The sequence below is a fragment of the Cupressus sempervirens genome, chromosome 2 (assembly GCF_028749045.1).
Source record: "Cupressus sempervirens isolate cs-2001-9-10 chromosome 2, ASM2874904v1, whole genome shotgun sequence".
NCBI lineage: Eukaryota > Viridiplantae > Streptophyta > Pinopsida > Cupressales > Cupressaceae > Cupressus > Cupressus sempervirens.
In genome coordinates, this window is record NC_143119.1 from 113,316,858 (window position 1) to 113,330,335 (window position 13,478).

The 13,478-nt window shown below is 42.8% G+C and overlaps 1 protein-coding gene across 1 annotated transcript in view; it reads left to right on the forward strand.

Annotated features, from left to right (window-relative positions):
- ABCG7 (ABC-2 type transporter family protein) overlaps positions 1–13,478 on the forward strand; it is a 235,844-nt gene that overhangs the window by 118,332 nt on the left and 104,034 nt on the right. Inside the window, exons 8-10 of the mRNA XM_089812839.1 lie at positions 40–260; positions 937–1,149; positions 1,337–1,421. Of these exons, the coding sequence (XP_089668965.1) occupies positions 40–260; positions 937–1,149; positions 1,337–1,421 (519 nt within the window). The remainder of the gene's footprint in view (positions 1–39; positions 261–936; positions 1,150–1,336; positions 1,422–13,478) is intronic.

Here is a 13,478-nt window from a genome sequence, read left to right on the forward strand (position 1 = left end):
ACTCAATTTAAATCACTAAAGCTGGCAAGTGAAATGAAGGTGGCAGCTATCAACACTGCAATGGCGGCACTCACCAAGACTGTTGGTGTTTTTCCAAAGGAGCGTGCTATATCGGATAGGGAACGTGCAAAGGGTTCTTATGCTGTAGGGCCTTATCTTTTTTCGAAGTTGTTAGCTGAGATTCCTGTTGGTGCTGCATTTCCTTTATTATTTGGAACAATTCTATATCCTATGGCACGTCTTCATCCCACTTTATCGAGGTGAGCTTTCATCTCTTGTATGCACATCTTATATATGCAATATGGAATACAAGGTTCATAGCATCATTTTTTTTAGTAGAAATGCATATGTATGTGGCTTATATCTGCATGCAATTGCCTGCAATTGTCATTTTCTTTGATGTTGAATTTAATTAGGTTTGCACAATCCATTTTGAAATACATGATTTGTTGCTGGATTTGATTGTGTGTATGATTTTGAGCATCAACATTTCGGATCACACTCTGTGATCCATCGTTAGGAAGAGAGAATGCAAGAATAGAAACAATGTGATCCATCGTCAGGATGAGAGAATGCAAGAATAGAATTGTTTCTATTCTTGCATTCTCTCATCCTGACAATGGATCACAGTGTGATCCTAAACGTTGATGCTAAAAATCATACACACAATGCAATCCAGAAACAAATCATGTATTTCTTTCATGCTGTCAATAACAATCACCACTTATGTTTTTCCATTTTACTTGGAAATTTGTACTATGTTTAATAGCTATGCGTATTTGATTTTTAAATAAATGAACACTTGCCTTGTCATTTTAGTCAGTTATGAGGCCTCTACAATACTGTTTCAGGGATATCAAGCTGTGAAAGTATGCTGATCTGTCAGTAAGAGCATCAGATGAAAATCTCTTATTTAGTTTCACATGCTTGTGACAGGTTTGCAAAATTCTCTACTATAGTGACAGTGGAGTCATTTACTGCATCAGCTATGGGTTTAACTGTGGGTGCCATGGTGCCAACCACTGAGGCAGCCATGGCTTTAGGGCCATCGCTTATGACTGTTTTCCTTGTTTTTGGAGGTTATTACGTTAACTCAGAAAACACACCAGTCGTTTTTCGGTGGATCCCACGCATTTCTCTTATTAGATGGTAAAGCTTTATTGAATTAATCCCTTTCTTTGTCGTGTGCTCTATTTTTACAAATCCATCACTAATTTAGTCCACAGTAAACATCCTAGCTATGATTGAGTCCAGATTCTTGAAAATAATTACTTCTTCAATTATGTAGACCACATCCTAAAATGCTAACTTTTTTTTTCTGCTTTGGCTTTGGCAGGGCTTTTCAAGCCCTTTGTATAAATGAATTCAGCGGTCTACAATTTGAGAAACAACATTCTTTTGACCTTGAAACTGGCGAGCAGGTGAGATTTACATGTGTTCATAATCTTAATCTGTTCCATAATCTTAATATAGGAGAAGGAACGTAACAGAATTAAACACATTATTTTTATCAGTTAGTTTGGTAATTTGAATCCTTATTTCTGGGTAGTTGAGCAACTTTATGCTTCCTACATACCATATGTCAGGCAACATTATATTCAAAGTTACTTTCGAACATGAAAAGTGTCATGCATGTAAAAGATAGATAAGATAGAGATATATCTGTAATTGTGTTGCAAGGACCAAACAGAAACAATTCAATAAAGGGTACTATATTTCTTCAGGTATTGTTCTCTCAGTTATAACTTTCACAGGGATGGTGTTTTTATTTTATTAGAAGTTTCAGGCAACTTTGTTTAGTCATCAGAACTAGATCATCAGGCTCCTTGAAATGAAGCTGAAATTTGTAAAGAAAAATTGTTGATCCGAAATACACAAAAGTGCATCTAGTTCATTTACTATATATTATGTTATCATCAAAGAAGACTAACAGAAATTTTCTGAGCTGCTTACTAAAAGTTGCTTTGTGTGTGATTAGAAAGGAGCTGGAGCATTAGTGAGTCGAAAAGGCATGACAAAATTTAAAGTTTCAATATTGACACCTAAAAGATGTCAACATGTTCATCTCTCATGTGGATTTGATGGTATTTTGATATCAAATCAATTTTGGAGGAGTACATAACTCAATGCAATTCATCTATGAGCTTGTCTATCCTCATAGGATATTTTTTTCTTGATGGCCTTAAACTATAAGGCCTTGTTATCAATGCACATCATGTAATGTCCCTGATCTACTGAGAAGTTAGAATTGGATTTGAGATGAAAATTTCAATTGTTCAGATGACTAACGATGTTGTTTGTACGATGGAGTTTTATAGGGAGGCATATGTAGTTGAAATGGAAAATGAGAGTTCGCATGGTGGATGGGAAACATGCTGTACGGTAGTTGTTTCGATCAAGCGTAGGGTGATAGTGTGTTGACCATATGGTAGCAAGAGGTGACTGTATGGAATGGGTGGTGAGTGGAAGGCCATACAGTGAGAAAGTAATGTGCAGATGATGGAGGGTAGAGGGTCAAACGGTATGGATGAAGGTTGTCATATTGTGTGAGGAGGGGGTGTTGTACGACAAGCAGTGATGTTAACCGTATGGTTGGGGTAGTGATGAATGTATATGCACAATGAGAGCAGGTAGGTCATACGACAAGTATGCTGTGTAGAAAGGTATGTTGTGGGGTTCTGTTATGCTACCAAGGGCAGAGAACGTGTGATGTAATTTTGCATTGCCAATGAATTGTAGATATATTGAACACAAATATCTTGCCAAACAAGAGAGACCAACCATGGAAATATATATGCAATTTATCGCCACATAGTAATACAAACAATGATAGTGCTCTGATTTGTTAGATCCAAGCGAAGTGATACAAAGAACGAAATAGGGTGAGGAAATCCCACTGAAACCATGATAGGCAAGTAGGGAACATCTTGCACTTCCGAATTGGCAAGATATGTAGAACTCCATTAGGAATTCACAATACAAAACAAAAAAAATCCAATCACATACCCAAGCAACTCAACCTAATGGACATATTTACCCTGATGAGGGAGAAACTACATATCGACACAAAGCACGACAAACACCTACGAAATTTATAAAAAATAGAAATGCGTTCGAGATATGCTAAATCAATTGGCCCCAGAAATAAATTTTAGTATGTCATTTATTTTATGATGGCAACATTACAAAGTCTATTTGCAAAAGTGTGGCATTGAGTTAGGACTCACCTAGCAAGGTTAGAAAAGGGAAGCAATGATAAGTTTCGAGAAGGTGGTAGTTAGACCAAGGCAAGGAAGGAGTGTTTTCGGTGATTGTGAGAGTGATAGAGGAATCGAGAAAAGGAGAGATTTAGTCATAAATATGTAAAGAGGAATCAAATAAATGCTATGTAATTCTGTCCCTCATTTTGTAGACAATACATGTATTGTTGGTAATGGTTTTTTTGTTGTACATGATTGGATTTTTACAATCAATGTGTTGGTTCAAGAATGTCACTATAATTGTAAAGGAAGCTCATTCATTGGCTAAGATCATCTGAGCCCATGCTCTTTTTGGGATTGTTTGTAATTTCTTGTTGTCATTTAACTTGTATTGCATTGGTGTTTCAACCTCCTATTGCTACATATGTTAGTATTTAGTATTAGTTTTTCTATCATATTGGTTTCAAAGCATTAGAACATTGTCACTCTGTGAGTTTTTTATGTCACCGTGGGTAAAAAATAGGTTGCATTTGTCATTGATTATGGAAATTGTCTCGATTACACAATATAAAAGAAAAAAACCCAATGTAATATAATATGCATATGAAACAATAGAAAATTATCACATCTTGGATGTATAAGTCAGTTTTTCATTTAGTGAAGTTTAATTAGGCATTATTTATTAGTTTATGGGTGCATTTTTAGTTGTTGGTAGTTGCACAATTATTTCTCCCTATTGATTCTCACCTTGCCTTTATAAGCAAGGATTTATACATTATGTAAGTGTCCCAATACATTTTTCATCTGTGAAATGTTGTTCTTTGTGTGAAGGGTATCCTACAAGTTGTGCTTCCTAGGAAATCGATCGCTCCAAAATGGTATCAGAGCCCTCTTACATTTCCTTCCATATTTAAGAAATTTTTATCAGGTTTTGAGGTTATCATCTAGTGGTTTGATTTGCAATTTTTGTACTTATGGTCCAAATTAATTGCAGATTTGAATCACCACCAGTCGCATTTTTTATCCAGTGTTTAAAATTGTTTCATTATTTTATTTTAACAAAGTTATTTAGTGATTACCTTGGTGCTATATATTATTGAGTGCAAGTAGTTGCTTGCAACTTCTATTTTATCATGTTGGAGGCGCTATTTGTTTACGGAATAGATTAATGCACACAGACAATGAACAAGGACAACAACAATAGTGCTTTGTTTATTATCTGCATATGCCAAGAGATTACATACAAAGCATAAGATGCTTTACAATGATCTCAGACAGGGTATAAATACTTCCTGTCGAACCTTCCCGAAGGGGTCCGTCTGCTACATAACAATACTAATCTACCTGTCGACTACAAAATCTTTACCAACAACATGGACCCGTTGGCTACACAGTTTCTACCGACGACATCATCCCCCCCAAAAGAAAAGTCGTCTCCTGACAACTTCAAAACTAACAAAAATAGGAGACCACAAAATACAATAGAGAAAGAATATACACTAGAGAGGAGGCTGTGATCTTGAAGAATGCTGCTGCCGACGCAATTCATAGACCTGCTCCGTTCGGATGCTCAAATCCTTTTGAATCCTTGTGTTAACCTCTACGGCTTCCTTCAGGAGAAGTGCTGCATCCATAGCCTGGGCCTTTGCTAATTGTAATTCCTACTCAGCTGCTTCCTTATTCCGTAATAGTGCTGCATGCTCAGTTGCCCACGCTGCTTGCTGGTTGGCCAACTCTGCATTTACCTTTTCTCTAGCCTCCTCCTCTGCTGTCAGAGACCTCTCCATTGCGACCCTGTCTGCTGCCTTGTTTGCCTCCGCATGCCTGCGAGCATAGTAGACTTCTTTATACAATCCTACTATCTCGTGTGCTAGCTTCTCCATGGAAGTGTTGCATGGACCCAACTTCAGCGCGATGGCCCAATCCGCCAACATCTCTGGTGTCTCAATGGCTGGCCATCCTCTGTCCTCAAAACATGAACGGAACCGCTGCAGAAAAATCCCCCTGATATAAGCCCAAATCAAATGCCACTCTCTCTGCCGAGTCATAGCTTGCAATGCCACATTGTGTCCCTTCTGCAATGCAGCCCGCATAGCCCTAAAGTAATCTCTGCATCTGTCCTCATTTGACCCATAATCCTCCTTCGGCACATCGTCCATGGCCCACTCCCCTTCACTATTCGTCTCTGCTACCGTTGCGGTAACCATGTCCACATCTGGTGCCGCTCCTTCCTGGGTGCACCCTCCGACTGTGGAACTGCCACCTCCTGTGGCTCTGATACGACTGCTGGTCCTGGAGGGACTCCTCCATGACTTAGGGACTGAATGGACGGTTCGACCTTTGCAAGAATGAGTAGGAACTACTGCCTTAGAAATTCGCTTGCTCTATCTATCACCTCCATTCTCTCAGGCTGCTCTGATTGTGCCTCTATCAACAAGGAAGATGAAATAGTGACCACAGCATTTGAACTAATCACATTCAAAAGAACCTGGGGTTCGGACTCTAGCGTTGGCAACTCTATCAACTTTGGCTCTACTGGTGCAACAGGGTCTGGGGTACAATCTTAGGAAGGCAAGCCCTCGATTAAAGCTATAGGAGACACAACATCCACCGCGGCTGTGGAGAAAGCAACATCTGGAGTGGTCATCGGTACAACAACATCTGTCGTTGGGGGGACACCCTCACCCATTGCCCATGGGACATTTGCTACTATCCGTGGGACAACATCTGCCACCATCGATGGGGTCATAACAACCGGTGCATGACGCTGACCAAACGGGGGAATGTGTGAAGTGGTGGCGGACAAGTGCGCCGAAGTTGACAACTGCGGCGGGGTGAAAAATGTGGGCTCGCTAACTGCTGTTTCGCTGCTAACTTCTGTAGAAGTACCCTCTTCCTCATACTCAGCCCCATTGCTCTTTGAAGTCTCCTCTTGTCTGCTATCGGTGTCCCCGTGAGCCTCCAATCCTCAGAATACCTTCTTTTGCCCCACTGTTGTTCCACTCGTGTCCAAATGTCTCCAATAGAATATTGGAGGCTCTCCTTGCGCCAACTTTCTCCAAGGTGGAGCCTCAAAATCATCCATTGGTATCTGATTAACTGCTGCGTCCAGAAACAAGCCAATGGCATGGTGTGGCATGAAGAATGTGCAGTGCTGGAGTGTCATGAACTCCTCCATCCTGTTGGCAAGAACTGTAGCCCAATCATACACCATGTCATTCATGGTGCCATTCATAAATACAATATGTGGCAACGCTATATTCGAAGCCCGAGTTGCCCCTGTCAACTTGCTCTTGATGACATCTATAATGCACCTCCAGTGGCCCTCCCAAATAAGATCTCGCCGAAGCCCTCTGCATTTAGACCCCTTTACCATTGACTCCATGTCCTCGGGTGTAAGATCGCGACCGACTAATTGTATCCAATATTCTTTCCGTTCTTGAGACAGCTTGTGGTTCTTGATTTCCACCTTCCGACCTCCAGGGCCAGGGATGCCGAAAGCCCTAGTGAAATCCTTAGGTTTAAAAGAAACTGTCATCCGATGCTTTTTGTACAAAAATGTGCTGATTCTGCTGTGTCGACTATATGCTTCTATCATAGTTTGCAAAATTGATTCAAACAATTGGATGGAAAAAACTGGAAGTTGGATGGCCCAATGCACCTGTGCTCGTATCAAAATCTATTTAATTACCTTTGTGTCTGGAGTTTTGTGCCACCATTTCCCGCATTCGCTACCATTGAGTCCCTCAAACTGAACAGTAAGATGTGTGAGTTCGGCCCTTACTTTTTGCTTCTTGTTGGCAGATGCTGATGGCCTTGCAACTGGGATTCTAGAAGCCATGACTCTGGCATTCTTCTCCATGTTAGCCTTGAGCCGGTTCTTCCATTGCTTCTGCTTCCCTGCTGATTCCATATAATAACCGTTTCTTTCCTACCTTTATAATGTAGGGTTCCTGCCGCTTTATTTCCTTTCTGGTGCCTCTTTCCTTTCCTGCCGGTTCTCTTTTAACGCCGAAGTCACAAACACCTCTGCGGAACATATAACGATTCAACTTACCCAAAATTGTTAAGCCACTGATTGATTCTTGAGCCCCTGTGGAAACAATAACATCCGCAGAGAAGTGGAGTCCGCGAGGATGCAAGTGATAACCCTCACAAAAGAGTTAGGCCGCAGGAGGATCGAGCAATATTTGTGGATGAGGTCTAAAATGCGCTTTGGTGGCACTCAAGACTTTTGCAATCGAGACTTGCTATGGCTAGGCTCGGGTCATTGGATAGTGGGCTGATTTGGAGGACACCATCAGCGATGCCATACAAGCATGCCCCATCAATTGCATTTCATTTGTGGAAAGGGCCGAATTGTCGGCTTTATTGCTCAATTAGGCTTACTCTGTGCTTTTTGATCCCAACGCTCGCTATGCATACGACCAGGTTCAGGCAGAGAGGATGGAGGTGGAAGGGTATACAGGGCATCCTTTGTATTCAAAGAGAAAGAGAACTGTGGAGGAGAGCTAGAAAGAAGAAGTTGTGGGAAGAGAAGATGGAGCCACAAACTAACAACGAAACCGCAATCGCAGAATCAACTCGCGGGAGAATGGCATAATATCATATGTGAAAAAAACAATTTGAAGCCGTGAACAAGCCGTGGAATAACAAGGCACCCTGCGGGGTATAAGGTAATTCCATGGGAGAAGAAAGCAAGGTGCGGGGTAACAAAGATAACTCGTAGGAGAATAAGGCTTGCCACGGGAGAACAAGACCATACATGGAGAGAGTTAGCCGTGGAAGTGTAAAAGACTTGTCACCATGGAAAGACAAAAACATCTGCGGGAAGAGGAATACACATCTGCGGGGGAGAAATACACATCCGCGAGGAGAACAGACACCCGTGGCCCCATTCGTGAAACCTTCTGCCCGCGGGGCAGATGTCCTCGGGCAACCTACCGACGGAGCAATAGTCCACGGATGTGTCTACGGGCACTCTGTTTTTTCTTTGTTTACTTTTTTTTTCTTTTTCTTTTTTTTTTACAATTTTTTTTTATAACAAAAAATACAACTCAATTTTTCCTCCAAACTTGGCCATTCTGCGATGACGAGGGAGTCATTCGGACTTGGCCATTCTGTGACAACGACGGAATCTTCCTAGCATAGTACATACTTGTTGACTGCCTGAGGCACTTCTTGTTTGTCCAAGGTCCACAATTTTATTGCTCCATTGTCACCTACCTCCCGGATCTGGTATGGCCTTACCTATTTGAACTTGAACTTTCCCGGTTTGCTTTCATTTCGTCCGTCATACTTCAACACTAACTGCCCCGGCTGGAACCTGCTGAGTTTCAGATGCTTATCCTGCCACACCTTGCGTCTGATTTGTGTCACCTGTGTGGCCCATTGTGCTAGTAGCCGCTTCTCCTTGAGCTTATTTAGATTATATAGCCTCTCCCTCAAGCTTTCCATGTTGCCTAACTTGTTTTCCAATGCAATCCTTAGGCTTGGTATCATGAACTCTGCTGGTACCACTGCTTCCCGCCTAAACATCAGTTGGAACGATGTGTGCCTTGTTGTCACCTTGTATTCTGTGTGGTATGCCCAAAGGGTTGAGGGCAATTTTTCCTCCCAGTGTTCACCTTCAACCGCACAAGACTTTTAGATAATTGACACTAGGATCTTGTTTGTAGCCTCGGCCTGTCCATTTGCTCTTGGATAGTACAAGCTCGAGAATGAATGACAGCTCTTGAACTCAGTGGTAAGCAATCGGCTAACATGGTTAACGAATTGTCCACCCCTATCACTTGTTAACTGCAATGGAATCTTGTACCTGGTAATAATTTTCTCATAGATGAATCTGGCTGTGCTTACGGTCGAGTTGTCCGGTAGTGCGCATGCCTCCACCCACTTGGTCAGGTACTCTGTTGCAATAACAATGTATCGGTACCTTCTAGTCTTGCTCACCTTAAGAGGTTCGATGAAATCCAATCCCCCTCGTTCGAAGAGTTCCTACGTGTGTGAGGGGTTAAGCAGCATAAAGTCTCTCTTCAGTGGCTTCCCGGATCGTTCGCAAGTGTCACAACCGACGACCCATTCTCGCGTGTCATTGTACACTGATGGCCACCACAGTCCTGCCAGGAGTATCTTCCTCACCGTGGTGTCGGGTCCCATATGTCCACCCGCTAGTCCCTCATGTGCTTCCTTTAATACTTTCAGTATTTCCTCCAACACACACCATCTGAGGATGTGATTTGGCCCCATTTTGTATTGTAGTCCATTAATCAACTGAAATGTACGGCTCTTTAATACCAATTTCTGTCTTTCACTCTCTGGTATCTCCCTTAGTGGTTGTCCCGTGGATGGTACTCCCCATACTGGTATACCATTTTGGTAGTACTGCAATTTGGAATAGCTGCGCATCAGGGAAATCATCATTCACGCCTCCATTCGTTGGTTCACCTATTTTAATCCACAACAGATGGTTTACACTGACATGCTTCTTCTCGGCCCGTACAATGATTTTGAAGATGAATTCTTGTAGCAAAAGTAGCCACTGACTGATTCTTTCTTGGATGACCAGTTTATTTACCAAGTGCAATAAAGCTTGATGGTCCACATAAAATACAAATGGTGTCGCCAACAAGTAGTGTCGGAACTTCTGTAGTGCACAAACCATGCCCAATACTTCCCGTTCCGTTGTGCTGTAGTTCTGTTATGCTTTTGATAACAGTTGGTTGGCAAAGTATATCAGGTGATCCAACCCGTGGCCGCCTGTTTGCGCCAAGGTTGCTCTGATTGCATAGTTGGATGTGTTGACATTAACATGGAATTCCTTATCCCAATCCGGATATGCCAAGATGGGTGCTGTAGCCAATTGTACTTTCAGCGCTTCAAATGCCTCATCATGTTGTTTCTCCCATCTGATTGATTCTCCTTTACACGTTAACCTGTCCAGCGGGTATGATACTTTGGCAAAATTTTTAATGAACCTTCTGTAATAGCCTATATGTCCCAAGAAAGACTTTACCTCCGTTACACTGGTGGATGGCTACATTTCCAATATGACTTTGACTTTGTCCGAATCTATCTTCAATCCCTCTTTACAAACTATGTGGCCGAGCAATCTTCTCTATGAAACCATGAATCTACATTTCTTCGGATTTAGGGCTAGTCACGCCCGTCGACATCTCTCCATACATTCGCCCAACGCTGCCAGATGTTTGTCCTCGGTGTTGAACACCAACCAATCGTCCAGGAATGCTTTAAAGTTTTCGACGGACATTTTGTCGAAGATGTGCAGTATGATTCGCTGGAATGTAGCAGGCGCATTGCACAGGCCGAATGGCATCCGATTATATGCGTACACCCCATCTTCTACGACAAATGTCGTCTTCAGTTTGTCCTTCTCTGGTATTGAAATCTGATTGTATCTGGAGAACTTGTCCATAAAGGAATAAATTTCATGTCCTGCAACCTCTTCCAATATACTGTCTGTAAATGGAATTAGGAAGGGATCCTTGACTGTGACTACATTAAGGCTTCTGAAGTCTATGCATATCCAGATCTGGGTGGTGTCCTTCAGTGAGATTACTATGGGTGACACCCATTCACTTGTCTGCACCTTGAAAATAATACCAGCATCCAACATCCGGTTGATCTCTTCTGTAACCCGTCCTGCATAGTTCTTATTCATCCTGTAGGGTCGCTTTCATACAGGTACTGCTCCTTCGACCAGCGAGATGCGGTGCACACACAATTTCGGCAGTACTCCTTTCAGATCCTTGTATGTCCATGTGAATACATCTTTGTATTCCAAAAATATCTTGAATGCTGCTGCTTTCAGTACTGGGTCCCAGTTATCTCCCACCAATATATTCCTTGGTTTGGCCTCATCTCCTAAATTCATGGTTTGCAATGTAGCTTCGTTGTATTTGATGGGCTCCCCCTCACTGAATACATGGGCGGGTGTTTCATCCAGTGGCGCATCCCCCTCTTTCATTTCTTTGAATTCTCTTGGAAATTCATCTCCGCTGTGGCCTTCCTCTATTGTCAGTACATTGCAGCTCTGGAACAACTCCTAGTTCTCTATCTACTAGTGGTAACGACCGTTGACAAAATCCAAATCGTCGTTCGTTGATCCTCCTTCCAACCGTAGGACTTCCTCTTGATCTGGTTCCATACGTTGCCTCCCTTCATCTTCTTCTTCAGAATCTAATGACAGAGCTTCTTCCCCCACCATTTGGGTGTGCAAATCAATGATGAATTTTTGCCCTTTGCTTTCAAGTGATAAAGTGTTTTTCTTCCAGTCATGTTTAACTCTGGCTTGAATAAGCCATCCGCAGCCTAGAATGGTGTCGTATCCTTTTCTCTTTAGTGGGATCACGACAAAGTCAAGCAGGAACGACTGTGTGCCAATTGTCACCGGTTGTGCCATCAGGACGCCGAGAGGTTTAATGCCGTGTTGGTCCGCTGTCAACAACTGGAATGTAGGTGGCCACAACATCGGCTGTCCCAACCTCTTCCAAGTCTCCTCGGGTAAGACATTCACCCCGGACCCTCCATTAACAATTGTGTCCGTCAGCACACTTCCCAAATCCCCATCTCGACGATTGTCGGATGCCGTCCAGATGTGAGGGCTAGCAACATTATGTCTTCTCCACTGGCGGCAATTTGCTTCCCCCTTCTTGGTTCTCCTGGTAACTTCCCTCTTCCTAGTTCTCTTAGTAGCTTAGCAGCTGGCGCGATATTTGTGAGTGCTGATCGGAGCTGAGGCATTGTGATCAATAGATCATTGATTTTGATGGGTACCTCCATTTGTAGTATCTGCTGTACAATGTTCTGTTTTACTCAGTTCCTTGGTGAGGTGCCCGTTGTGTCCTTCAACTGAGATGTCTCCACCTGTGTTGCTTTCTCAATTTCCTTCCGTACTTCCTCTAGCCTCTTCTTTTCTTCCGCTGGGTCGGGGTATAGTTTTGCTTGTTTCTGTGTGATTGCCAGCACCTCCAAACTTCGGGCACTTGGCATTTTCATGATGGCCAAGTCTGCACCATTTGCATAATAATTTTGGTGTGTTTGCTATTGTACAATCCCGGGCAAAGTGGCCACACAAATTACATGCTCAACATTGAACGATCGGTTGTTCGTTCGCATCGTATTGAATTCGACTTTGGCTTCCATTGTTATTGTTATTGTTCGCATTGTTGTTGTTTTGCCCACGTCTATTATTTCTGTATCCTCCGGACATGGCACCCTCCGTACTTGTGTTCCCACTCCCTCTGGACGCGGAAGCCTCTTGTGCTAGGAACACTTGTTGAAGTCCTCTGGTTTTCATGTTGAAGGGGCATTCTTTTGTGGAATGCCCCATGATCTGGCAGATCTCGCAGAACTGGTTCTTTGGACAGGAGCCCTTTGTGTGACCTTCTGCCTTACATTCTGTGCACCATAACTCGCTTCCCTTTGTTTCTTTCTCCATGTTCTTAAATTCCTTCATCATCCGGATCATGTCCTTCTGGAGAGCTCGGACCTTTTTGTTGCTATTTTCCTCATTACTGCTCTCTTCTTCCGAAGACGCATTGTCGTCTGACTCGAAGGAGCTACTCTTCTTCTTCTTTGTTTTCTGCTCACTTTCCAAGTTCATCGCCTGATTGTATGCTTCAGTGTATGACGACGGCGACACAATCTTCATCTTCTTCCGCAACTTTGGGTGTAGACCCTCAACGAACCATCTTTTTTGTAGCCCATCTGCCATCTTATTTTCCATTTTATTGATCAAGTCTTTTAATTTCCTGGCGTATACTCGGACAATTTCATTCTTCCCCTGCTTTGTGTTGTATATTTCCGCCACGATCACATTGTCATCGGGCAGCAATTGAAATTCTGTGATAAACTCCTTAATGTTGTCCCAATTGGTTAACTTTTGGGGATCTGTATCAGCAAACCAATCAATTTCGACACCCCGTAGGGTTGCCGGAAATTGCTAGACCCATTCGTTTGTATCTGTTATGCCATTTTCCCTCCAGATCGTTTCGCATGTTTTACAGTGTCGGATTGGATCGGCCATGCCATCGCCATCAAACTTTGGCAGCTTTTCCTTTAGTCCCGCTATTACTACTGCATTTTGTGCACGAGCATTGTTCGGTCTTGCAAAAATGGCACTGTTCATTCCCACGCTAGCGCTTTGTACTCCCACACCAGCGGTTTGCACTCCCACACCGTGGCTTTGCACTCCCACATTGGCGATCTGCACTCCCACAGCAGCGGTTTGCACTCCCACACTGGGGTTCCTTCCAA